This window comes from Geotrypetes seraphini, chromosome 13, assembly GCF_902459505.1.
Source record: "Geotrypetes seraphini chromosome 13, aGeoSer1.1, whole genome shotgun sequence".
Taxonomy (NCBI): domain Eukaryota; kingdom Metazoa; phylum Chordata; class Amphibia; order Gymnophiona; family Dermophiidae; genus Geotrypetes; species Geotrypetes seraphini.
In genome coordinates, this window is record NC_047096.1 from 61,318,413 (window position 1) to 61,346,111 (window position 27,699).

Below are 27,699 nucleotides of genomic sequence, written 5' to 3' on the forward strand. Positions count from 1 at the left end.
TTGTGAAAACTCCAGCAATTTATCATTTTTAATTACATCATCCAAAGTGCGAATGCCTGCTATCATCCAATGTTTCCAGATGACTTTAAAACCGCCAATTTTGATCTTGGGGTTTAGCCATATAGTTTGGTTGGTTGATTTACTAATTGGAATTTGAGTAAGATTACTTATGTATTTTAGAGTTTTCCAGGTATCCATAAATATTTTATGATCTTTGTATAACCTTGGCATTTTGATACTAATTACATGATTAAGACGTAATGGAAACATAAGCCTCCATTCTAGCCAAAACCAGTCTGGAATATTATCTGTGGGTTCTGGGAGGATCCAATACATACCATGACGTAAGATATAGGCTTGATGATACCTATAAAAGTTGGGAAAATTTACCCCTCCCTCTTTAATTGGTTTTTGTAATGACGCTAGAGCAATTCTTGGTTTTTTATTAAGCCATATAAATTTTGTCAAAGTCCTATTTATTTTTGTATAAAACGAATCTTGAAAGAAAACTGGTATCATCCCCATTTGGTAACATACTACCGGTAAAATCATCATTTTTACAGTTTGTACTCTTCCCCACCAAGATAAATGCAAAGGATTCCATTGCTCACACATTTCTGTTACTTTTTGTAATAAGCATTTTTCATTAATTTTCATTGTTTCATCTACTGTTTTTGTTATCAAAATTCCAAGGTATTTAATATATTCTTCCTTCCAAACAAAAGGGAATGTATCAAATAAACCTTTTGTACAATGTATATTTAGTGGAAGAATTTCTGATTTATTCCAATTAATTTTATATCCTGAAAAATTTCCAAATTTCTCAATCAATTCAAGTAGATGTGGAATGGTGGATTCTGGATTCTTCAGATATAGTAATAAATCATCTGCGTAAGCAGATATCTTATATTCTTTATCTGAATGAGGTATACCCTGTATCTCCTTAGCTTGTTTGATAGCTAATATTAAGGGTTCTAAAACAATATCAAACAGCAAAGGGGATAAGGGACATCCTTGTCTAACTCCTCTCTGTAGATTAAATTTTTCTGAAAACGTATTATTAATATATAGTCTAGCAGAAGGGGAGCTATACATTGTTTGTATCATTTGTATAAATCCAGGACCTATACCAAACCATTCCATTGCTTGATACATAAAAGGCCATTCTACTCTATCAAAGGCCTTTTCTGCATCTAATGAAATTGCAAAAGTAGGTTCATTCATTTTCTTTGTTAAATATAACATATGGAATGTTAATCTGGTATTATGAGATGAATGTCTTTGAGCAACGAATCCTGTTTGATGCATACCTATTATATGGGGGAGAGCTTTAGCTAATCTTAGCGCAAGTATTTTTGCTAATAATTTTCCATCTACATTTATTAAAGATATTGGTCTATAGTTTGATACCAAAGTGGGATCTTTATTGGACTTTGGCAAAACAATAGTCAAAGATTCTGCTATAGTGCCTTTAATACAACCTTTATTGAGTTGATATTGATAAAGATTTAATAAATAGGGTAATAAAAAGTTTTGAAATGTTTTATAAAATTCCACTGTATATCCATCACCACCTGGAGCGGATCCAACTCTAAGAGACTTCAAAGCTGTTCCTATTTCTTTTTGTGATATTGGTTCTTCCAAACTTCGTTTTATATGTTCAGGAATTTTTGGACCCTCTAACATTTTTAAAAATTCAAAACCATCTTTTTCTTTATTTAGATAATTTTCGGAAGAATAAAGAGATTTATAGAATTTTAAGAATTGTTTTAAAATAGGTTCAATTTGTGTATATGTATTTCCATTTTCATCTTTTATTGCTATTAATTTTGTTTTTCTTTTTTTCGCTTTAAGATAGTTTGCCAATATTCTTCCTGATTTGTTTGAATTACCATAGTACAATGTTTGTTGAGAAAATAAATCTTTCCTAATCATCTTAGATGAGATTTCATTATATTTACCTTTTAATTTTAATAATTCTTGTTGAATAGAATATTCCCATTTTTCTATAAGTTTTGATTCTAAATTTTTAATCTCTTTTTCTAAATATTAAGAAAAAAAAAATTTGCTTATGCACATAATTGCACAGAAGTTAATGTCAACAAATTTAAATGAAAATGTACAAAAATGTATTTATATATGAGTGAATTTTAAAGTAAAAAATTCACTTTTTTATCAAGGACCCACGAAAAATAACTGAAAGTGATTTTTGATGAGACTTGGAAGCAAACATACTTATCTGTTAACAGGTGTTCTTCGAGAACAACAGGTATATATTCTCACATATGGGATACCATCCACAGAACCTGGCATAGACATATACCAAGTGCATTGTCACTTAAAATTTATTAAGGCACCATTGGGTCGCAGGACCTGCAGTTCCATAACAAAGCTATGAAGCAAACTAGGGGAGGTGGGCAGACTATGAGAATATGTATCTGCTCTTCTTGAACACCTGCTACAGGTAAGCATCTTTGCTTTCTCTGAGGATAAACAGGTATAATATTTTTACATGTGGGACTTCCAAGCTGCCAGGACCATGACACTGGAGAAGTAAGAAGGCTATAAAAACATGAGCCTGGCGAAACCCTAAAAGGGTTGGTGGGAAAATTAGCACTGAGGAAGTAAAAAGATTCTGCAGAACTGCTTATTGAAACAGACTGTCTCTTCTGCAGTTTTTTTCTAAATAGTAGTGTGAAGCGAAGGTATGGATTGAGAACCAAGAGGTTGCTTTGCAGATATCCTCAATAGATGTAGAGTGAAAATGGGCTACTGAAGCTGCCATAGTCCATACACTGTGGGTTGTAATATGACCTTGTAGTGTCAACCCAGCCCGAGTATATGCATAGGAGATACAAGAAATTTCAAGTCTGTTAAGGTCGAATCTGGAGACCGGAGTGGTAAGAAAGTCCCTGACAACCTATCAAAAGTCCCTGACAACCTGTTGAAGCTTCTCCTGATGGAAATCAAACTCCTGGGTATTCCAAATCCTGCGTTGGCTTGAGGTGCCTCTTCCTGAAGTTGATCACCCAGCCCAAGGGCTGCAGCAAATGTACCACCTGATGAACAGCCTGACGCCCCTCGGATAGCGAGGGAGTTCTGATCAACCAGTCATCCAGTACGGATGAGAGCAAGTTTCCAAGTTTATTTAAAATTTCTTATACCACTTAATCATATTTCTAAGTGGTGTACAATAATAATAAAATTTATACAACATTCAACAATCATAAAACAAGGTTAAAACATTACAGTACTTTACATATCACCAATGGGTGAAAATTAGTAAAAACGAAGACTTACATTACAGGCAAACAGAAAAAGGGAGGAGAGAAGGTAGGAACTACAAAATGCAAAGAAAAGAAAACATATAAGGAAGGTACAAAAGGTGGGATAAAATTGCATAAAACAGTGTGACTTAGCCCTTACAAGGGCCAGTATGAATCATAAGCATCAAGGAATAAAAATTTATTTTCTTGTTATGCCTTTGTAGAGGGCATTACAGTAATCTACATAAGAGATAAGCGAATGAATCAAGATATTCAGAGAGGCGGGTTCTAGTAGTTTGGAAAGAGATCTAATCATTCTTAAACGATGAACGCAATGTTGGACCATGGTACTGATGTAGAGGTGGTAGGTGAATTTGGTGTGATATGCGACTACTAGCAATTTTAGGGGAGCCTGTATAGATAATCCTCTTTTGATTAGGAAGATCATTAGTTTTGATTTATCAATGTTAAGGGACAACATGTTTGAATCCAGCCAGAATTTTTTCAAGTTTTTGATTAATGATAGATACTTCATCATGGTTATTCAGCTCAATGGGATGGATCAATTGCACGTCATTAGCATACGCAAACATCATGAAGTTGATGGATTGGCCTAGAGTTAAGAGAGGAGCCATGAAAATATTGAAAAGTAAAGGCAATAAAAATCGAGCCCTGTGGGATGCCTTGCTCATTATTAAAGGGTTCTGAAGCTGCTGTATTGAAAATTACCTCGGAGGAACGGTCCAAGAAAAAGGATATGAACCAATTCATGACTTGGTCTGTAATACTAATTTCTTGAAAATGTGATAAAAGAAGCTTGTGGTCAATCGTATCAAATGCCGAAGAGAGATCCAGAGAAATAAATAGAACTGACTGGTGGTGATTGAGATGATAAAGAATTTTTGTGACAGTTCATTGGAATGGTGTTTATGGAATCCAGTTTGGTTAGGGTGGAGAACGTTGGTCTTTTTGATGAAATCGGTAATTTGGCGAAAAATGATTTTTTTTCAGTAAGCTTTGCTAAGAAAGGAATGTTAGCTATTGGTAGGTAGTTTGAAAGTTCTTTTATAATTGGATAAATGATTGATTTTTTTTCCCATGTTTTGGGTAAGCATCCAGAGGCTAAGCTTGTCCTAACAAAAGCTAGAATACCAGGGCCAATAATTAAAAAGTAACCCTTCAGGAGAAATGGTGGAATTACTTCCGAATTTGTCCCCTTAGTGTTTACTGAGTTCAAAGTTCTCTGGATGTCTTGAAGTGTAGGCAGAGTAAACCGTGAGCATTTAGAGAACGGAAGGCTTGTTGACTTGTTGCTCTTGGCTAAAGTCGAAATGGTATTGGTATTTGTGTTACTATGGTTAATCTGCAGAATGGATCCTCTGATTTTATCGATAAGATATGTTGAAGGTATGTGGTCAGGCTTGTCAGCTTCTTTTTTTTTTTATAAGAGATTTTGGGCTCCTTTTACTAGGGTGTGCTAGCGTTTTTAGCACGCGCTTAGCACGCGCTACATGCTAACGCCTCCATAGAGCCTGCGTTAGTATTTTTCATTTAGTGCGTGGTTAGCGCGTGCTAAAAACGCTAGCGCACCTTAGTAAAAGGAGCCTTTAGTGATGGCATATAAAGCAGCGGTGTTTCTGGCCTTTTAATTTGTTTGGAATAATATTCCTTCCTTGCTTTATTGATTTCGGATTTGTAGTAACTGGCCTGCTCCTTGAATTTGGTGAGATTGGTTAGTGTTTCATTGCATTGCCATTTCCTCTCAAGGGAGCGCAGTTGTTTTTTAACCAAGGATAATTTGGATGTGTACCAGGGTTTTTAAAATTTACGTGGGGAGATTGTGAAGGTGCTAAGAATAGGCGCCAAAGAACTGAAAAGATCAGATATGGAGGTGTTCCATGTGGCAATTTTATCATCTATAGAGGACTTGTCTTCCGAATTAAATTTGAAGTTGGATGAGATGAACATAGCTTCTAATTTGGTATAGTCACAAGTGGTGATTGTTTTCGGCTTCAGGAACGAAAATTAGGATGCCCCGAACCCTTGAAAGGGTGGGATCTATTCACAGGCAGCAACTTGGGCCTATGATCCTGCATACTGGCCATAAGAATAGCAGCTATCCCTTAAAGGGCAACTAACTCAAGTTCGCTTTAGAAGAATCGCCAGACCTTTGCTTGATCCAGAGCATCCTGCATACTGAAACAGCATAGGCAGAAAGCTTAGCAAAGACTTTCAAAATGTCATACAAGGCATCAGCTGTATAATTCACTTCCAAGATTATAAAATCCAAGTCACGAAGCACCACAATGTTAGGATCATGGTGCAGCTTTGTATGGCATGCTCGAGCAACGAAGAATAGGCCGATGCTGCCTGAACACTAGCAGCTGCCATATTAAACAGATGTTTAGGGACAAAATCCACACTGGGGAGAGAAGTGCGCTTAGTGACCTGTACCACCAAGGAATCCACCTTTGGGGAAGCAAAGCACTTGTTAAAGGCATCTGCCAGGGAATAAAGCTGTGCCACAACGTGAACACAGTGCAAGGGACCTTTAGGGGTCTCTTTGATGTCCATAAGAATCCAAACTAGGTCAGGATGATCAGGAAAAGAGGCGGATTGTGTCCTCCGGTCACTCATGAGAGAACATTTTGCAGTGTCAAGCAGCTAAGACTGCATCTTTAATGTCTGTAGAGATTCAGAAATCAAATCAGCAATAAGCACATGCTTGAAAAATATGCATTCAAGTAGTATCCCCCTTCCCACCCCAAAAAAAAAAAAAAAATCAGGAGCTCCTGTGATCCAGATCTTGGAGAACCGCCAGATCTGCCACAGTTGCATAAGAACATAACAATTGTCGCTGCTGGGTCAAACCGGTGGTCCATCCTGCCCAGCAGTCCGCTCACGCGGCGGCCCCCAGGCCAAAGACCAGTGCTCTAAATGAGTCCAGCCTCACCTGCGTACGTCCCAGTTTAGCAGGAACTTGTCCAGCTTAGTCTTGAAACCCTGGAGGGTGTTTTCCCCTACAACAGACTACGGAAGAGAGTTCCAGCTCTCCACCACTCTCTGGCTGAAGAAGAACTTCCTTATGTTTGTATGGAATCTATCCCCTTTCAACTTTAGAGAGTTCCCTCTCATTCTCCCTACTTTGGAGAGTGTGAACAGTCTGTCTTTATCTACCAAGTCTATTCTCTTCAGTACCTTGAATGTTTCGATCATGTCCCCTCTCAATCTCCTCTGTTCAAGGGAGAAGAGGCCCAGTTTCTCCAATCTCTCACTATACGGCAACTCCTCCAGCCCCTTAACCATTTTAGTCGCTCTTCTCTGGACCCTTTCCAGTAGTACCGTGTCCTTCTTCATGTACAGCGATCACTGCTGGACACTACTCCAGGTGAGGGCGCACCATGGCCCGGTACAGCGGCATGATAACCTTCTACGATCTGTTCGTGATCCCCTTTTTAATCATTCCTAGCATTCTGTTCGCCCTTTTTGCCGCTGCAGCACATTGTGCCACTGCGGCCGCCGGGACACTTCCTGTGAAAGCAGAAGTATGGAAAGCAAATCTGGCACAACCGTGGGCACTACCTAGGGGAGACAAGAGAAAAGACCCTGGACCACAGTCGATGGGATCCCTGCGTCCGGTACAGAGGCCAGCAGAAGGGAGACGGGCAGAGACTTTTGTTCCCTAATTATGCCTGATAAAGAATATCAACAAAATCCATCCTCCATGGCGTACCAGTTTTGGACTATTTGAAGAATTGGTAAGGTTTATCTCCCAAGATACACTTGCGTTTCACCGTAGCGTCGCCTGTGCACTCCTCAGGCCCCTCCTCCCGATGCCATTTTCATGGGAATTGGGACTGAAGGCACTAGAATACTCATAATCTTCATACCGTCTCAGGAACTGGATCACAACCTTCACATGTTGTTGCTTGTGCAGATCAGTAAGCTGTTTGGGAACTCATCATGCACAGATCTTCCTGTATCTCAAGTCATCATACATTATGGCAAATGCAGATCCATAGCTGGTATCCAAATTTGCAGCCAATTGAGACACCATTATCAGTCAGTCTTCTCTAATCAAGGCATCCACCCTGACAATGTGCTCTTGTGTGTGCAGTGTTGATGGGCGACCAGAACAACTTTTATCGGTTACACCTGTTCTTCCCGTTTTAAACCTTTTTCCCCTCTCATAAACCTTTCATTGATTCATGGTGCTATGTCCATACTGAGTCAATATCTAACAGTGAACTTCCACAGGTTTCACTCCCGCAGCCCAAAGAACACGCACTATACTGTAGGTTGTTCTTCGATGGTGCAATCTTGCAACGTAGCATCCTTGTTTCTGACCTTGTGGCTGCCACATGAGCTCTGTTCTGGTTATCTTGTAATTTAACAATTGCTTTTAATTTTTGATTCACCCTCATATAACTTGCTTTGAATACAGCCCAGTTGAAATTTTATCATAGCCCTTTCTTCAATTTGTATTTTTGAATAACATGTTGAGATCATTGCTTCAAATTCATTTTACAAAGAAATAGTTTGCTTCTTCATTCAGGAGCATTCAAATCAGCTGAACTAGTGAGTAGACATAGGTTGTTTAATTTAACTTATTATGGATATTGTTAAGACAACATAATACAAAGGGTGTCAAATCTTATGGAATCAAGACTTTAGTTTCTTAGTCAAATACTTTCTGAATATTTCTATAATTATCATTTCATGCTTAAAGTTTCACTGGTCTCCAAACATAACCTACAGACTTCTATTTTAATACATTTTTTTCAAGCAGTCAAATGTGAAAAACATATCAGGTGTGAATAATTTTTGCAAGACATTGTACATTGAAAGAGGCTGATTTTCAAATAGTTAGTTTACACATGTAAATTATTGTTTGTTTACATGAGTGCCTTTGATAACTACCCTCCCAAAAACTCATAAGGCCTCAATTTACTACTCACACTGTTGTAAGAAACACCAATCCATGCCATGTCTGAAACGTTTCATTTTGGAGTTCTACTATCATATTATTATCGAGGTTACTGCAAGAAACAAAATGACTATAAAAATCAATATAGATCCAATATATTCCTGCAAATGATTTTACCTGCATTTCTACAGCACAATAGAAGATAATTCAGTCCCCTATCTCCCATCAACCTTTGCTCCTTAGAGTTCAAAAGTCTGCTTTCACTTTAATTGTGGAACTATTTGTGCTTTTGTAAAATGGAGTTAAGACTCAGTGAGAGTACTGTTACAAACAAGACACATACTTTATAAAGGTAACATATGTGCCTTTATGACTTTGTAAAACCGCCCTAAGGAAAAGTAGACACAAACAATTACACCTGTTCAAAAACAGTTTTAATTGAGTTCATGTACATACCAGTAAGAATAGGCATTATGGGGACGCCTAAATTAATTTGAAAAATGCTGTTTCAAATGTCAATTAATGTTAAATTTAAATCGCCTACTGGTGCCTAAATAAAAGGCACTGAAATTGTGCCTCCAGAGGTGCCTATTAGTGCCTTACGCCACTATGGGCGTGGCTAACACTGGAAGTGACATTAGATGCCATAAAGTGCCTACTTAAGCGTGAGTCATTGCAAAGATAGGTGCCGGAAATGTAAGCCTAGAAAACCCTGGCCTACATTTCCAGTGCTTATCTTTCCCAGAGTTGCGATTATCTATATGGTGCCACTGCATGATTGACACGTGATCGGTGGTCGCCGATATCTTTGCCATATAGAGAATCCAGGCCTATATGCATATTTTATGTATAAAATACATGCATAAAGGCCAGTCCCATTTCCATTCCACTACTCTCTACATCCAAAAGCCCACACATGCCTTGCATTAAAGGGAAGATTAGGTTCTTACCTCTATAATCTTTCTGGTAGAAGGGTACAAGAGTCTTGAGAAGTGGGTTATGTACCCCCACCCACAAGTTTGTGTAGGAGTTAAATTTTGACTTTTTCTTTGACTGGGTGACCAGAGAATTGGATAGAGGATGTGCGCTAGATGTGATATATTTAGATTTTATCATAGCCTTTAACAGTGTTCCACACAGGCATCTAATAAATAAATGGAGTGCCCTCAGGATGGGGCCCAAAGTGACAGGCTGGGTCAAGAACTGATTGAGTGGAAGGCAATAGAGGGTAGTGATCAATGGAGATCGCTCTGAGGAAAGGGATGTTACCAGTGGTGAGCCTCAAGGTTCTGTTCTTGGGCCTGTTCTTTTTAACATTTTTGGAAACGATACTGCTGAAGGGTTGTCGGGTAAGATTTGCTTCTTTGAGGATGATACCAAAATCTGCAATAGAGTAGACACACCGCATGGTGTGAATAACACGAATAAAAACCTGGCGAAGCTTGAAGAATGGTCTGAAATTTGGCAGCTAAAATTTAATGCTAAGAAATGCAAGGTCATGCATTTGGTCTGCAAAAACGCGAGGGAATGATACAGATTAGGGAGTGAAGAGCTTATGTGCACGACAAAAGAGCGGGACTTGGGTGTGATTGTATGTGATGATCTTAAGGTGGTCAAACAGGTTGAAAAGGTGACAGCGAAAGCTAGAAGGATGCTAGGTTGCATAGGGAGAGGTATGGCTAGTAGGAAAAAGGAGGTATTGATACCCCTGTATAAGACTTTGGTGAGACCTCATTAAGAATATTATGTACAATTCTGGAAACCGCACCTTCAAAAAGATATAAAAAGGATGGAGTTGGTCCAGAGGAAGGCTACTAAAATTGTATGTGGTCTTCATCATAAGGCGTAGGGGGACAAATTTAAAGATCTCAATTTGTATACTTTGAAAGAAAGGTGGGAGAGGGGAGATATGATAGAGACGTTTAAATACCTATGTAATGTAAATGTGCATGAGTCGAGTCTCTTTAATTTGAAAGAAACTATGCAATGAGAGGGCATAGGATGAAGTTAAGAGTAATATAAGAAAATACTTTTTTACAGAAAGGGTGGTAGACGCATGGAACAGTCTTCCAGAAGAAGTGGTGGAGACAGAGACTGTGTCTGAATTCAAAAGGGCCTGGGATAGGCACGTGGGATCTCTCAAAAAGAGAAAGATAATGGTTACTGTGGACTGTTTAGAATCCATCGAAATCTCAGGCAACGTCCTGAATTGGTTCTGCGGGTTCCTAGGAAAAAGATCTTACAAGGTGTTGAAGGATGATAATCTCTATTACGGCTGGGACAATTCCTGCGAAGTTCCTCAGGGCTCCCCTTTGTCCCCCCACCTTGTTCAACATTTATCTTGTTTCATTGGGAAACGTTCTGCAGAGTCTAAAGCTTAAATTCTTTATTTATGCAGATGACATTACTATTGTCATCCCGCTAATTTGTCTTACATCCGAGCTTATAAATTCCCTATCAATCATTCTAAATCAGGTTGAACTTTGGATGTCTGCTTTCAGATTAAAATTAAATATAGAAAAGACTAAATTCTTTTTAGCAGCCCCTAACGATAAAATCAAGGAAACTATCATACATGTGAATGGGATGGATTAAAATATTGAACAATCTCTAAAAATACTGGGAGTAACTTTGGACAAACATCTTACATTAGAAAAACATTCTGACTTAGTGTTTAAGAAAAGTATTTCAGTGCTCTGGAAACTACGTACTATTAAAAAGTACTTTGATGAAGTCTCCTTTCGTATGTTAGTGCAATTCTCTATCTTGAGTATTCTCGATTATTGCAACATTATTTATTTAGGCAATCCCAAGAAAATTGTTAGAAAATTTAGGGTGGTCCAGAACACAGCCGTCCGCCTTATTTTTGGCCTAAAGAAATGGGAACTGTTATTCCCTCCTATCAAAAGCTCCATTGGCTGGCATTTGAATCTAGAGTTCTGTTTAAATTTTCATGTTTTTGTTATAAAATAACATTTGGTATGTTACCAACTTACCTTATCCCTCACTTTAACCTGAGCTATACTAATAAGAGTTCTCGAAGAATACATTTGTTTGCGTATCCCTCAGTAAAATTTTGCCAGTACAAAAAGTTCTTTGAAAGAACCTTTTCCTTTCAGGCGGCTAAATTAAATATTTGGCTTGCCAAGTTTGTGTTAGAATCCTCTTCTTATCTTGATTTTAGAAAACAGATAAAAACTCAATTATTCAATAGGCTAGGGTCTTAAATACATTTTTATAATTTTATCTTTATTCTTTCTAAAATTCTCCGCACTCTTTTACATTGTATGTATTTCTTTCCATTGTATGCCTTTTAATTTGTTGAATTTTTTTTCTAAATAACTTGCACTGTTTGTATCATGTTCAGTTGTTGTGAACCGCCTAGAACTTTCGTGTATGGCGGTATATAAAAAATAAATTTATTATTATTATTTAGATGGGCCATTTGGCATTTATCTGCCATCATGTTTCTATGTTTCACCTCCTGCGTTGGGCTGCACTCCAGCTCTTGTACCAAAGTACTGTAAGAAAATAAATAAATAGAAGGCGTACAGTGATTCTCCTTGACATAGCCAATTCTGTTCTGACTTTTAAATAGTGTTGAGAATCACCTTTTTAGCACTAGTCTTTATTTCCAATTTTCTTTTTGAAATTTGGCCTGTTCATAACTCCTTAGTCAGACGCATGATACTGATGTCACAGCTTTTTTTGAATTTAGCCATTATTCAATTGGTAATTTCATTTTTATATCTTTTTATTTTAGCTCACTTACTTTTGGATGCTTCATAGCATAATAAAATTTTGTGGTACTCAATTGGTATGTTTGATCGTTTACTTCTCTCTTAGTCATTTCTCTTGTTTTCATCATTATTTTCCACATATTTAGCTTTGCTTAATTTTTTCTCACACTTTCACTGAATATTATTCTTATTTCAGCATAATTAATTTATTTTATCTTTTTCACCATTTTAGTTAATAGTTTTCACCATCTCTTCACTTCACATTTTTCAATGAAAAATATCTGGTATTTTTTCCCATTATCATTTCTATCTTCTCATGCTCACCACTCACTCATATTTCACACATTTAAGCTTTTCTCTGTACATTCATATATAAACACATTTTTATAGGACTCTGAAACACAGACCATGTCGGGTCCGCACCACAACTTTTTGCTGTGTGTTATACGTATTTACTTTATTTTGACTGCATCGTTTTTACTTTGTGAAGAATCATTGAGGTTAAAAACATTTATATCAAGATTATCTCTATAGTTCTATTTTTGTTTTTCTAATCATGTTCTGTGGAATTAGTTGGTACTTCTGTTTTCTACCAACAAGATCATGCATACTTATATGGGAACCACATATAGGCATTTCTGAGAGGCTGAGAACTAGCAGGACTGGAGCAGAGTTGCAATGTGGTGCCCTTCTATTGGATCAACAAACATATTGCAATGCTATCATCCAAGAGATCTAAATATTTAAAATTTTTCACCTTAGTACAATTACAAAACCCCACCTCCTTCTCCTCCTCCCCCACCTAATGGTGCAAGAAAGAATGGACATGCAGCTTTTATGGGGAAACATTAGTACAAGTTTGATATAAGCAGTTACACTAACTGGAAAAGCTTCTTTTTTTTTTTTTTCCCAAATCTTTATTCGTTTTAACATATACATCAAGTGTACAATAAATATAACTCATAATATTACAATATTACAACAAGGAAATCTTCATAATTTTAAGAAAATTTGGGAACTATTGACTAGTTATTCTAATGATCAGATTTCATAGCACATTGGTAGTAGATATATAGGGGAGGGTTGGGGATTGTTTATTTTATGAAATAGGAAATGAAAAAAGGGGAGGGATTTATTACATATGATAAGATGATTTGTTTGTAATTACAAATGTTCTGTAATAATTGATTATAATATGTATAATTCAATTGTTGTAAGAATGCAAAAATGAATAAATAAAATTGAATAAGAACAATATCACTTGAAATTCCATAACAATATATTTCCAAAAAAATTTTTCCCCACCCCCTTCCATATCCATACATACATATTATATTATAATTCCTATGTGTATTAATCAGTTAAAATATACAGATATTTATTTAGATTATCATATCCCCCCCACCCCAATTCTACAAATTATCACATAAGGAAAAAGCTTCTATTTTAAAAATTTTTTTACTATGGCATAGTGGTTAGAGCTAGAGCCTCAGCACCCTGAGGTTGTGGGTTGAAAGCCCACGCTACTTCCTGTGACCCTGAGCAAGTCACTTAATCCTTCACTTCCCCAGGTACATTAGATAGATTGTGAGTTCACTGGGACACATGCTTGAAGCACCTGTATGTAAACTGCTTTCAGTGTGATTGTATAACTACAAAAATGAGGTATACAAGTCCCAATCCCTTTCCCATTTACATGATCATCAGTGGTCAAAACCCCAATGAACATATTTTACCCCTACCATGTTGCTATATATGTTCCTTCTGGTTAATTAAGCTACCCAGGCAGCTAAGTGATTTAGGACTCAACTAACCTTCCAGAAGATTAACACATACAATGAAGCTCTTCATCAGCAAGTAGCAATCATTGTGAGAAGAGACATGCCAGCGTAAAGTTTTGGCCATTATCTCCCTTGCATATTACAGTGCTTGCCAAGTTATTATGGATTTTGGCAATGCTGAGAGCTTTCTGATCATTAAGATCAATGTAAACTAAACTACATTTCTCCTTCCATATTCGGGGGGGGGGGGGGGGGGGGGTTAGGGATAGAGCCGGCCCACGCATATGGAAAAATCACGAATAACTTTTAGGGCTGACTCTGACCCACCCCTGCCTTCCTCACCTCTTCACATCTTACCTGGTTGTCTAGAAGTGAAGCAGGGTAGAAGCGATCACTCCTACGCTCCCGCCCCTTGCTAAGCCGTCAACAAAAAAAAGGGTGCCATGAGTTCCTGCTGTGAGACCACGGGAACTCACAGCAGCCATTTTTGTTGATGGCTCTGCACAGGGCAGGAGCGTAGAAGATTGATCTAGCCCCGCTTCACTGCTAGGCCACCAGGTACAGTGTGGAGAGGTCTGGAAGGCAGGAGGGAGGCGGGGGTGGGTCAGGGTTTAGAAACTCGTGAATAACTGAAGTTGCGAGTTTACCTCAGAATGACAGCTGAGATAAAAGACTTTTCAATGGATGCCCAGGCCAGCTCAATTACATTTCAGCACAGATGGACAAATTATTTACTGTAGGATGATTAATACTACAGTCTGAAACAACTCATTTTGGGATTTCTCTATATTTATTAAATACAATGTATTTAACAAACCTTTTCTAGTCATTAGCAAGTGTTTGTTTGTGTTATATAATACTACACTATAAAATCTCCAACATAGTGATATTGGATTCTTTCAGTAAACAAATTGAAAACTGAATAAAAGTGTAGAGATATGATTCAAACATTACTTACACGGTCTGCAGAAAAGGAAGAGGTTCAAATATACGTGCTTCCATAGTTGTAATTTTATTGCAGGAAAGGTCCCTGTTCAAAGTAAATTTTGGTTAACTTCATAACATGACTCATCTATACAATCGGTATTACAAAATATATGCTTATTCTTTTCTTACAAGGAAAGTAAAAAAGTCTATATAGTAACAATAGACTATGGCTTATAGAGCCCAATTTGCTATATCCTTCGTATGGACTGATTAGGCTAAGATATTTACTTGTAGCAGGGAGTTCTCCGAAGACAGAAGGCATATATGAGGGGCATTCAATAAGGGGTCCCTTTACTAAGGCGTGCTAGCACGCTAAACGCCAACACGTCCATAGACTATAATAGACATGTTAGCGTTTAGTGCGCATTAAATCGGTTAGTGCATCTTAGTAAAAGGACCCCTAATTTATCTACCTCAGTAGGAAAGAAAGGAGTTTTCAAAAAAATGTTTTATTTTTCAATATAGTCCCCTGATAGTTCCATCCATTTCATACACTTTTCCTGCAATGACTTTAAGCCCTTTGAAAAGAATTCTTCTGTTTGACCTTCAAACCAGGACATCACAGCTTCCTTGACATCCTCATCACTTGAAAACTGCTGTCCATGGAGAGATTTCTTCAAAACTTACAACGAAAAATAATCTGAGGGAGCCAAGTCAGGACTATAGAATGGTTCATAGGTAGTGAAATAGTTTTTTGTTTGGGGGGCCCCTCCACCCTTTACTCCGCCCAAGCTCCACCCCTGACCCCGCCCCATAACAACAATAATAGTACTAATTGTAATCAAGTTTCAAGTTTAATGGTTCTTTTGATTAATCGCTTAATCATAACTCTAAGCAATGAACAATTTAAAATACATTCAGTGGGAAACAATACAATACAATACAAACTGTAAACAATAACATAGGGTTAAAGATTAGCTCATCATATTCATAACATAAGGTAAAAAGGGGATGTGAAATACAATTCCATATAGAAAAGCAGAACAAAAAAGGAAGAGTACATGAGGAAAACAAATAAATGCATAATAATACAGTAAAATCAATGGCCTAAGGGTTATAAGATTAAATACCAAAGGCATCTTTAAAAAGAAATGTTTTTAGATTACTTTTGAATTTTCCCAGATCATGCTCCTTTCCATTTTTCCATTCATTTTTCATATATACATAAGAACATAAGAACATAAGCAGTGCCTCCGCCGGGTCAGACCATAGGTCCATCCTGCCCGGCAGTCCGCTCCCGCGGCGGCCCAAACAGGTCACGACCTGTCTGAATCACTAGAAGGGGCCCCCTTGCCACCTTGGTTTCTCATTGAAGTCCTATCTTCCCATCGAAGTCCTAACCCTCTGGTCTTGCGCATGCACGACCTGGTTGGGTTTCTATACTTATTACCTGGTTAGCTTTCTATACTTGTGTTACATCCCAGCTCCTCCCTCAGTATCCCACGATCCCTTTATCCCTCAGGAATTCGTCCAATCCCTGTTTGAATCCCTGTACCGTACTCTGCTTGATCACTTCCTCCGGTAGCGCATTCCAAGTGTCCACGACCCTTTGCGTGAAAAAAAACTTCCTTGCATTTGTTTTGAACCTATCTCCCTTCAGTTTCTCCGAATGCCCCCTCGTACCTGTTGTCCCCTTCAGCCTGAAGAATCTGTCCCTATCCACCCTCTCTATGCCCCTCATGATCTTGAAGGTCTCTATCATATCTCCCCTGAGCCTCCTTTTTTCCAGAGAGAAGAGCCCCAGCCTATCCAACCTCTCAGCGTATGGGCAGTGTTCCAGCCCTCTTACTAGTTTCGTTGCTCTCCTTTGGACTCTCTCAAGTACTGCCATGTCCTTCTTGAGGTACGGCGACCAATATTGAACGCAGTATTCCAGATGTGGACGCACCATCGCTCGATACAATGGCATGATGACTTCCCGTGTAATAATCTTATTAACACTTCCCGTGTAATAATCTTATTAACAACACATAATAGTTAACCACAAAATTAAACTACACAAAGCACACTGTATTCTTCTCAACATTCATTCCTATCAGAACACCTGGCCTTGGTCACACATGCAGAACACAGATAACCCCTATGCAAATACAGGACCACAAACTAAAAGTACTAATATACACAAACAAAACCCTAAGATGCCAGGCTCTACATGCAGTACAACACCAGAGAAATAGAATGAAATTAATTTCTTCTTGAACAGCGGATATAAATTCTCAAAACTGACACATTTCAATCACTAAATTGAAAATAAAATCATATTCCCTACCTTTGTTGTCTGGTGATTTTATTTTTCTAATCATCTTTCCCCAGACTGCAGCTATGAGGTAAATGGTGCGGTGAAGCCAGGGGGAACATGGAGGCCTTCCCGGGGGGATGTGCAGTCCTTTGGGAGAGGCCAGGGAGGAAACCGGACGCCAGGGAGGTAAAGGAAGCCGGAGACCAGCACAGCAGCACTTCCCGACTGACTCTTCCTCCTCCCTGCTACCGACTGACTCTCCCTCCTCCCCGTTAAAGCAGGTGCGGCAGTGGCCGGCCAGCAAGAGCAGCGCTGCCGCTCCTGCTTTAGGGGCAAGGGGGGAGGGTCAGACAAATTGGGAAGCCAATTTTTTTGGGTTTTAAATCGATTCGAATTGATTCACCCGAAGTGAATCAGTGAACCGATTCAAATCGTGAATCGGACAGCATTAGTGTGTATGTTTCTTTGAGATCCAGAGAGCTTAGCCAGTCATTCTGTTCTAAGAGTGGATAGAGAGTACCCAGGGATAGCATGCAAAACTTCTCTTTTACTAAATTTGTTGAGGGCTTGAAGGTCAAGGATTGGGCACAGCCCCGGTCCCTCTGTATATGGGAACTGGTTCAATGGCATTCGGTTGCAGGAGCACCAAGAGTTCCTTATGAAGAAGGGAGGTCTGTTGAGAGTTGAAAATACTTTTTGGGAGGTTTGTGAGTTGGAATTTCACGAAGACAAAGAGCATTGCCCTCTTTTATGATTTTCAAAACCAATCTGTCGGTAGTGATAAGTGTCCAACAACGATAGAAATGGGTTAGACGGCCCCTAATGGGCCAAGGAGAAGCTTGTGATGGTAAAACGATGACTAGCCTCTGGAGAAGGGAGTTAAAAGGACTGAATAGATTTTTGTTGAGCAGAAGCCTGGGGTTTCTGGGATCGCTGCTGTTGAGGATGTGTCTGGGGAACCCAGGCTCCAATGCCATGTCACCCAATTGTTCTCCTGGCTCATATCTACCTGTCAAAGGAAAATCTTGGTTAACCAATTACTCAAACTGAACTTCAATCACTGGGACATTGTCATGTCAATAAAATTTTAAAAATAAACTAGAAATATGGAATCTTACAGAGTTTTCAGTACGAATAAACCTTCAAATGAATCCTTCTGGATTTCTTCTAAATCATTATCCTTAAGAATTCTAGGAAAAAACAAGCATATTAGGTTTTAGTCCCTTTTAAGTCCAGTACCTTGAAATATAACAAAGAGTAAAATAAATGTCATTAAAATACAGTATACTTTGTAGAATATGTTTTTGTTTTTTTTTTGATAATAAAGAGTATCGCTTTAGATGTTATTATTGCAAACTAATGCAACTAATTCATAGGCACCATAATCACAGATATAGATAACACCCTGCTCAAACTGTTCACACAGCAGCCCCGATTTTTGAAAACTCTCCCAAGTAATACTTCAACTAGGAGGTTGATATATAATATAAATGAAGAATCTCAGTACATAGGACCTCATATAACATATATGTTATTTCAAGTCCATATCCTGTATTGGTCAATACCATATAATCATTTATATCAGACCTCCTTCCCAACCTTAAGTGTAATCTTAATTGGTGTATGACTAAATTTTTATTTTATTTTAATTCAAAATCAGATTTACTAGAATTACTAGCAAACTTATTCAAAGAAAGAGAGCAGCAACACTTATCTTAATGGCCAACTGCCAAATCTAACACTGATTGATTCTTTGCTAAACACCCAACGCTCTGCCTTCTCAAGACAGTTTCAGTCTCAGTAGACCTTCATGATAGTATGTTGCTGAACTGCAAGAAATATTAAAAATATGTGTATTTTTTGTGCAAAGCTGCTAACCTACACTATAATATCACAATATGTATTCACCTAAAAAAATGTATAAATCACACATACCTGAAATTAGATTAAAGAAAGAAGGACATGAAACCCAACTAAGCATATACACGGAGCACACTCTAACCTGCCCCGATTAACTTCAGTAACCACAGAAGCCCAAAGATAGTTATCAAAGTAACAGCAATGATTTAAATGCCTTGCCTTCATGTTTCTGGACACAATTCTCATTGACCCTGATGTCAGTACGCTGGCGTTGGGACACTTTCACCTCGATTTAAATGTCGTGCTTTGAGCGGTGCTCAGCAATGATTAGTGAAGTGCAGCAGAAGCGAATTGAAAATATGGAGGTATGGTGGAATATTATTCTTGATATTGTGATAGTGATTGATGTGTTTTTACAACTTGTAAAAGTGACTAGGGCAAGTTAATAAGCTAACAAGGGTTCAAAGTGGCGTTTTCTATTGACCAGGGGAATGCAGAATTGTGTCCAGAAACATGAAGCCAAGGCATTCAAAACATCGATGTTACTTTGATAACTATCTTTCAGCTTCCGTGGTTTGCTGAAGTTAATCAGGGCAGGTTAGAGTGTGCTCCGTGTGTATGCTTCGTTGGGTTTCATTTCTTTCTTTAATCTAATTTCAGGTGAGCGTGATTTATACATTTTTTTAGGTGAGTACATACTGTGATATTATAGTGTAAGTTAGCAACTTTGCACAAAAAATACACATATTTTTAATATTTCTTGCAGTTCAGCAACATACTATAATCCCCCAATGAAGGTCTACTTAGACTGAAACTCTCTTTTTTTATTTTATTTCTTTAAATTCTTTATTCATTTTAAAACTTTCAATAAGTGCAATACAAGATAAAAACATTTTATACTTTAAAATCACTTAATATTCTATCAGAAACTAATTCAAATCAAATATCCCACCCCCCCAAAAACCCAACAATTATCTTCAGTTATAAGAAAACAAAAAATTATTTCCCCCCCCCCCATCTTGGACATGTATGTTCAAAAGGAAAAAGTAATATTCATTCTTTACAGTATTTTGTTAATGGATCCCAAACATCTCTAAATTTCTTAAAATGCCTCTGTTGAATAGCTATAGCATGCTCCATTAATAAATTACTACTTATTATGACAGGGGATGCCATACAGCATATTACAAATAATTGGAAAAATTGGGGTCTGCTATGTTATAATTTTTGGTGGAACTCTTTATGCCACATCTTTAAATTATTAGACAAAATTTGACTCCTCGCTCTTATTGATGTACCGAATAGCACAATATCTTACGATAAAGTCAACGGATTTTCCAGTAAATTATTTACTTGACTCCATATGGATTCCCCAAAAAATATGTATCAACAGACAATAAATGATCTAATGTTCCAGCTTCAGCATCGGGTGTTTAGCAAAGCATCAACCAGCGTTGGATTTGGCAGACGGCCATTAAGATAAGTGTTGGGTCCCATAGCTTTGTCCACCTTCAGTTTTTCAAGTTGTTCATAAACATTTTCTTCCATGAACAGTGTAACTCCATTCTCAGGTGTAACTTTGCTAACCAATCATGGTCCTTCTCCTTGGTTTTCTTCTGTGAATACCAAACAGAAGTATTTGTTTAGCATGTTTACTTTGTCCTCATACCTTCTTTCAGTCTCGTAATTCCAGTTTTTGTCTTTCTTCTTTCACTAATATACCTGAAAAAAATTTTGTCTTCCTTTTTTTATATTTATAGTCATTTGCTCTTCTGCTTGCGCTTTCACCAGACATATCTGTCTTTTTGACTTCTTTCAGTTTCATCTGATATTCCTTTCTGTACTCCTTGAGCTTTTTTATATTTCACGAACGCCAATTCTTTTGCCTTTCTTTTTTCCGCCACCAGTTTGGAGAACCATATCGGTTTCCTTTTTCTCTTATTTTTAATTTATTTTCTTCACATAAAGATCAGTAGCTTTTTTATTGCACCTTTCAACTTGGACCACTGTTTTTCCACTTAAATGTTATCATCTCTAGTTACCAGCTCATTTGTCAAGTAGATTTTAAAAATTGTCCGTCTCTAATTTTAATGTTATTTGGCTACTTTTATCCTCCCCTTGTATCACACTTCTTACTAATTCTAAACAGCACAATCTTGAGTCTCCAAGCAGCTTTCTTTTACTTCATTATGGCAAGTTACTTTAATGTTATTTATCCTATATATAAAATGATTAAATGCTAGAAATAAAAAGTATATAGAAAAAGTCTTTAAATCTGCAGCTGAAGTGCTTACAATATACTCACAAAGACTCAGCCCAAGAATACCACTGCCAGGTGCTCTTATCAAGAGTAGAAATGTGATTTCCAGTTAAGTTTCTGTGAAAAAAAGTGTTTGTATTACAATTCAGTATAAAATGAAAAGAATAAACCTTATAATCCAATCAAAACAAATTTCTCGCTTCGGGAGGGACCAGCATACAGTTTGGAGCGTTGGAGAAACCCAAGAAAAATGACATGGAGGCACTATGGCAAGCTATATCTGTTATGGATGCTAATCTTAAACTATCTTTTTCTATTTTAACTACAAGCAATGGGACGGTCTTTTTCAAAGTTGAGCAACAGGGTGTGCATATTGCTCAAATGAAAGAAAAATTAGAGAAACAAGAAACAAAACTCTCCGAAATGGTAGAATTTGGATTATTAAAAGAAAGGACTTATATGGCTAGAAAAATGGAGAGTTTTGAAAATCAGCTGAGGAAGAACAATTTGAGACTTTTAAATTTTCCTAAATCTCAGGTGATCTCTCCTATAGAGATGGTTAGGAAGTATTGTGTATTCCACCTGAAAATTTACCTCCTATAGTTAGAGTTGTGTTTTGTTTTTTGTCTCTTTTTTTTTTGGGGGGGGGGGGTTAAAATAAATGTATTTATTTGTTACAAGATATAACAACTTCAAGCAAAGAAAACAATTCAAAGAAAATACTTTAGTTAAGAGTTAATTACCTACAATTTAAAAGTTCTGGGGAGGCTTCTACCCCCAAGGAAATTCAAGGAGATAATGGAGGGGGGGATTAGATCTGACAACCTTCCTAGAGAGCTCATTAGAGGTAGTAACTGAAAGGAGAACCCTGTTAGTTACACTCGCTTTGGAAAGTGACCATGAATATATTATACGTCTTTATTTTCGTCATTTAAATGATCAGTTCTTTGGGGTCAAAATTCTTATATTTCCAGATATGGCTCAAAAGTCTCAGAAACGGAGAAAGGAGTTCTTGGCATTAAGGCCAAGAATCCTTTCCCTAGGTGGAATCTTTTTGTTAAAATTTCCGGTGAAATGTTTTGTTATCTATCAAACTAAGAATTTCTTATTTTTTGAACCCAAACAGCTGTTAGAGTTTATTGAAACAAGAGAAGGAGGAGCATCTATAGCAACTAATGTATAACTTGCTATGCTGGTTGAAGGTAATTCATTGTAATGCCACTTTTCTTTTGTGTTATACTTCTTCAATATTGTATTACCTTTTGATCTCTTCAAATATGGTGGACTAAATATCCTAGTAATTGTTTTCTATTTCTTTTGTCAATTTCCACTATGTTATATTGATCTATTCAAGTTGTAATTATTCTACTTGATTGTAATAAGAAAGTTGTTATAAATAAAATAAAATAAAAAACCAAAACAAATTTCTCAACTGTAGCCCTTATATTTTAGAGGTACAAGTAAAAATATGTTCATGAGCATGCTTCAGGTGGAAATGTACACCCAAATGCTGACTTTATTCGCGGGGGAGTACTGTACAACCCCCCACCCCCACCAGGAGAGATGCCCACTCCTTCCTGCCAGTGCCCAACCACCCCGACAGCTCCCCCTGAGCCCCCACAATTGGGACCCCCCTGACATTTCCCAACACCAAGTGCCCCCTGCCTTTTCATCACCCCTCCCCCTCCCATATAATCCTGGTGGGTCTAGTGGACTAGGAGGGTTGGGATCAGACTCCCCCCCCAGCTTGAGAACCCTACCCCCCCCCCTTGACACCACCCCAGGAGAGATGCACACTCCCTCCTGCCTTGAAGGGCTATCTAGGGGAGGGGCCTTAGGTGAGTGAGCCGATCAGGACCTTAGACCCCTTCCAGTGCATCCAGGATGCACCATTATGAAGAGGTGGTCCTTAAAGGCAGGAGGGAGTGCATATCCCTCCTGCCTGATTTTCAACAAATGGTCTAAGGTCCTGATCGGCTCACTCGCCTAAGGCCCCTCCCCTAGACAGCCCTTCAAGGCAGGAGGGAGTGTGCATCTCTCCTGGGGTGGTGTCGAGAGGGGGGGGGGTAGGGTTCTCAAGCTGGGGGGGGGGAGTCTGATCCCAACCCTCCTAGTCCACTAGACCCGAACCCCCACCCCAGTCCACCAGGATTTTGTTGGAGGGGTCGAGGTGTGGGGGAGAAGGAAAGGTGCCTGCACCTGGGGCAGAATGGACCACCCCCCTTACTATGCTACCGAGGAGAGCTGCAGGTTGATTTCAAAAGACTATACATTTCATAAGTTCCAAAAAGGAGAACTAGCCAAAAGTCTTTCTCCTTCCCAGTTTGTGGGCCGGGACCCCAAATGGTGTCACCAAACCCACGTCCCCATAGATGCATCATGATCCTGCATCTCCAGGGTCACAGGCACAAAAAGCCTGGGAGACAGGAGAAAGTGGCCACCAGCAGAACGAGCGCTACTCACAAGATGAAGAAGGTAGCGTTATAGTCCTTGACGACGGGCACTTGCTGGAGCGCCTTCCCCGCCTGGTCACCCGTGCAGGCCAGTCGATTGCCCTGGCAGAGGCACTTGCCGTCACTGCAGCTCAGCACGGCAGGCACCTTGTCATCGAGGTCGGGGCCTTGCACCCGGGAGCCATTACACGGTAAACCGAGGAGCAGCGCCAAGAGGAGTAAGAGAGGCAGAACTAGGGGCGGTGGCAAAGGCCGCAGCCGGGACCCCGCGGTCATTCCGCCAGTCCCCAGGGAGAAACCCTCCCCCCGTGGGAGGGAGCGCCTCAGACCATGGGAGAGGTAAAGCGAGACAGCGCCGGACCTCCGGAGAGCCCGCGGCCTCTCCGAGCGGTTTTTTCAGCAGACACTGCCGCCCGCGCGCCTGTTGCCATGGGGACCACGACGCGGTCTACGCCTCTCGGCGTCGATAGGACGGCCCCGCCCGACAGGAGGCGGAGCCCGAGCCCGAGGGCGGTTCAGTTGGCGCTGGCGGGAACTTTAAGGTGTGGGGATGGAGCTCGCGGCTGAAGTGGTGGAGTTCCGGGTTCCCGTGGGGAGCGAGAAAACCGTCTTTGTCTGGAACATTTCGGCTACCGTCTCTGAGGAGGAAATCTCTGTGAGTAACTGAAACGGCACCAGGGTTAGGAAAAACGCTGCAAGACGGTGTTAAAGTCCAAATAGAACAACAACAAAAAAAATAAAATATTGCGCTGACGAGTGTTTAACAACGAATTCCTGAAGGGAACCTGTTTAACCGATCTAGGCTTAAAGCTAGCTTCCCCAAAGCGGTGTGTGGTACTTGAGTCCAGTAATTTTATTTTGAATGTACTAATAATAACAAGCTATAAGTTTCTCGCGATTGTATTTTGTATTTCTATCCACTCATATGCTGTTACTATGTCAGTGGTCTCAAACTCGCGGCCCGCCAGGTGCTATTTTGAGGCCCTCGGTATGTTTATCATAATTAAGGTGACCATATGGCTCCAGAAAAAAGGGGACGGATTGAGACATCCGGGTTTGACTTCCATTGAAAGCCACCAAGATGTCTCAATCTGTTCTCCTTACTTCCATTGCTTTCAATGGAAGTAAAACCCGGATGTCTCAATCCGTCCCCTTTTTTCTGGAGCCATATGGTCACACTAATCCTAATCACAAAAGTAAAATAAAAGTTTCTTGATCATATATCTCTTTAGCTATAAATTGTTTGTAAATAAATCTCAAAAACCCAAATAGGAAAGAATAAAGCAGACGGTAGAATGAAAAAATCCTTCCTGTGTTATGTAATATATTAGGAGATCACTGGAGATAAATAATGACTATTAATGTAAATTTTTGTGAAGGGTCCTCAGTTTTCACAACTCAATTATCAGGCCCAGCCTATAACGTCGAGTACAGAGCTGCACGGGAACAGGGATGACAGGGATCCTGCAGGGACCCCCCCCTCAGGGTCGTGGGGATCCTGCAGGGACCCCCCCTCAGGGTCGCGGGGATCCCGTGGGGACGCCCCCTCAGGGTTGGCAGCATCTCGGTCTTTTATTCCTGCTCTCCTGCTAAAAAAAACTTACAGCGTGTGCACTAGGAAGAAGCCGATCCTCTTGCTAACTTGTTCTTGCTCACTCCTGCCTTGAAATGGTGCATCACCAATGTAATACGGTCTCTTGTTTTCCACAATGCTCCTAGCCAGAGTAGCTTAGTTACTCGGCTAGTATCTACCCACTGGCGCCCTATTGTGTCATTCCATCCATTCAGTCCGGAAAGGTACTGCCTCTTCCCTTGGAGAGGAACCAGATTGGCTGTCCGACATTCCTTAAAGACATAACTAGCCCACCTAATAAGGTTGATTGAGCTCTTGTTACTTAGCTCCCCCTACCTGTTCAAACTGGTTAAGGGGGAGAAGGTGGGCGTGGATGACAGCTTTTTTAAATTGGCGGGACCCCGTGGGATTAGTTGCCATAGTACAGGGATCTCAAAATCCCTCCTTGAGGGCTGCAATTCAATCAGGTTTTCAGGATTTCCCCAATGAATATGCATTGAAAGCAGTGCATGCACATAGATCTTATGCATATTCATTGGGGAAATCCTGAAAACCCAACTGGATTGCGGCCCTCAAGGAGGGACTTTGAGACCCCTGCCATAGTATATCCTGGTTAGAATTGGTCAACAGTCGGCAAATTAGTGTAGTTTAAAAATACAAAAAAATGGAGCAAACAGAGGTGGGAACAAAAGCGTTGTTGAAGAAAAGTAATTGATCATTTCTGCATTGTATAGAGAACGTGCTGGTTCTTATGGTTGCTGCCTATTTTTAAATTAACTAGGTTCTGTAATTCAGACAGTAATTTCTGTTGCTGTATGGATAGTGTTCTGTACATTTTGACATTTATAGACGGTCCCTGCTCGGAAAAGCTTACAATCTAACTTAGACAGGACAGACAGACATGACATAGAGGATAGGGGATGCAGAACCCAAGGTGAGATGAGTTAGGAGTCAAAAGCATTCTCAAAGAGATGGGCTTTTAAACGGGCCTTGAACACTGCCAGAGATGGAGCCCGCTGAAGGGATTTGGGCAGCTTATTCAAGCATATGGTGCAGCGAGGCAGAAGGGATGGAGTCGGCAGTTGAACAGACACAGATAGAAGGGACAACAGCTGAGCGAAGCTCACGGGAGGGGGGGAAGGGAGGGGGAAGGGGAAGGAGGCGAGATAAGTGAAGAGAGATAGATCTAACTACATTTAGAGTGAGACCACCAGGACAGATAGGGAAAAATGCTTGAGTGCCTGAATGTAAACCACTGAGGCCATAAGTGTTATATAAATACCAAGATAAGAACAAAAAAATTATGCAGATTTATGTGTTTAAAAATTTATACCCTGCTTATCCAAAAAAAAGTGGTTGAACAATAAAAGCCCAAATGAAAAAATTAAAACAAAAAGTACTAATTTAAAAAACAAAAAATAGTACGAGGGTACATAGGTGTACTCAGATACAATCGGACCAACAAGAGCCACGTTTTGGACTGAGAACCATTTTCTGGTTTTAAAGAGTTACTTGGAACAAAGTTGGTATTATGTTGAAAGGCATGACATGTTTGTTTGAGGTTTGCATTTATCACTAACTATAATGGAGTAATCGGTGTAAATTTGATCACACGTGAATGGTAAATTAACTTTTGCTATTCATTTAATATTTTAAATTTAATTTACCTTGTTTAAACAACATCTGATATTTATTGGACGTACCTATTTAGTTTTTATTCTTTCACCCTCCCTCCTGCACCTATCTAGGTTTTCCTTGGCTGCATGACTTGTTTTGCTTTTCTTGCACCCCTTGCCTGAAAAACATTTTCACAACCTTCTAGACTCTTGTCATATACAGAGAACTAAATTTGATTTGAGTTTGTATCAAAGGCTTATGTGTTCTCCTTTTCTCCCTTAGCATTCTTTGTGGAAAATATTTTCGGAGTTTGGTGTTCTCTACTCTGTGCGAGTCTGCAAAAATGCTTCAGTTACTGAACCTGGATACTATGCACTTGTTAAGTTCTTCTCCTCGAGAGATGCTCTTCGGGCTCAACAGACATGCAACAAGCAAAGACTGTTCCAGGAATCTCCTTTAAAGGTAAAGAGAGGCAATTGCATGAAGTCCCAAGCCTCAAATATGAGGCCATTTGGTTTAAATATTTTCCCATTGTTACAGATTTATAGAACCTAACTTAATTCTCATTGCTGTAATTATTTTTCTGCTTATCCATATACAGGTTTGTCTCTGCACAAGACAGAAGGAATTTCGGCATGAAGCTCAAAAGCTGAACAGTGTCAAGTGCCAGGATCTAGCCAATCACTATCTGGGCTTCAACGGATGGTCAAAGAGAATAATAGCAGTAAGATGCCAATCTTTAAAAGCATAGGAAGTGATAATTGGTTGCTGGATATATAGTACAGGGTTTCTGTTAAGAGCCCCACCTGTAAAAATCTTTTGCTCTCTGGAATTCTCCCAATCACACCAGTACAGAGTAACAAGTAACATGAGACGTTCATGCTGCTGCTGCTACAGTAGACTCTGTTAACCAGAACTCGCAAGCAACTAGCCAAAAAAAAAAAAAAATCAAGGAAATACTGTAATACTTTAAATAAAAATGAAAATAAAATAAAT

At 39.2% G+C, this 27,699-nt stretch overlaps 2 protein-coding genes across 17 annotated transcripts in view; one reads left to right on the plus strand and one right to left on the minus strand.

Annotated features, from left to right (window-relative positions):
* Positions 1–23,973, minus strand: part of LOC117347653 (leucine-rich repeat-containing protein 37A-like) — a 97,395-nt gene extending 73,422 nt beyond the window's left edge. For 4 of the 8 annotated variants that reach the window (XM_033918854.1, XM_033918852.1, XM_033918851.1 and 1 more), the window contains exons 1-5: positions 23,524–23,972; positions 21,106–21,177; positions 18,059–18,130; positions 14,673–14,744; positions 8,225–8,305 (exon numbers count right to left, since the gene is read on the minus strand). In XM_033918854.1, coding sequence (XP_033774745.1) covers positions 8,225–8,305; positions 14,673–14,744; positions 18,059–18,130; positions 21,106–21,177; positions 23,524–23,789 — 563 coding nt within the window. In that variant the 5' untranslated portion in view covers positions 23,790–23,972. Of the gene's footprint in view, positions 1–8,224; positions 8,306–14,672; positions 14,745–18,058; positions 18,131–21,094; positions 21,178–23,523 lie in introns of those variants that run through there. The other 4 variants (XM_033918855.1, XM_033918856.1, XM_033918853.1 and 1 more) reach the window with 4 other exon arrangements.
* Positions 23,974–24,031: 58 nt separating this feature from the next.
* RDM1 (RAD52 motif containing 1) overlaps positions 24,032–27,699 on the plus strand; it is a 56,050-nt gene continuing 52,382 nt past the window's right edge. For all 9 annotated transcript variants that reach the window (XR_004536847.1, XR_004536851.1, XR_004536852.1 and 6 more), the window contains exons 1-3: positions 24,032–24,168; positions 26,986–27,165; positions 27,305–27,427. Coding sequence is in view for 3 of the 9 variants with exons in the window: in XM_033919274.1 (XP_033775165.1) it covers positions 24,064–24,168; positions 26,986–27,165; positions 27,305–27,427 (408 nt within the window). In the remaining 6 variants the exon portion in view is untranslated. The remainder of the gene's footprint in view (positions 24,169–26,985; positions 27,166–27,304; positions 27,428–27,699) is intronic.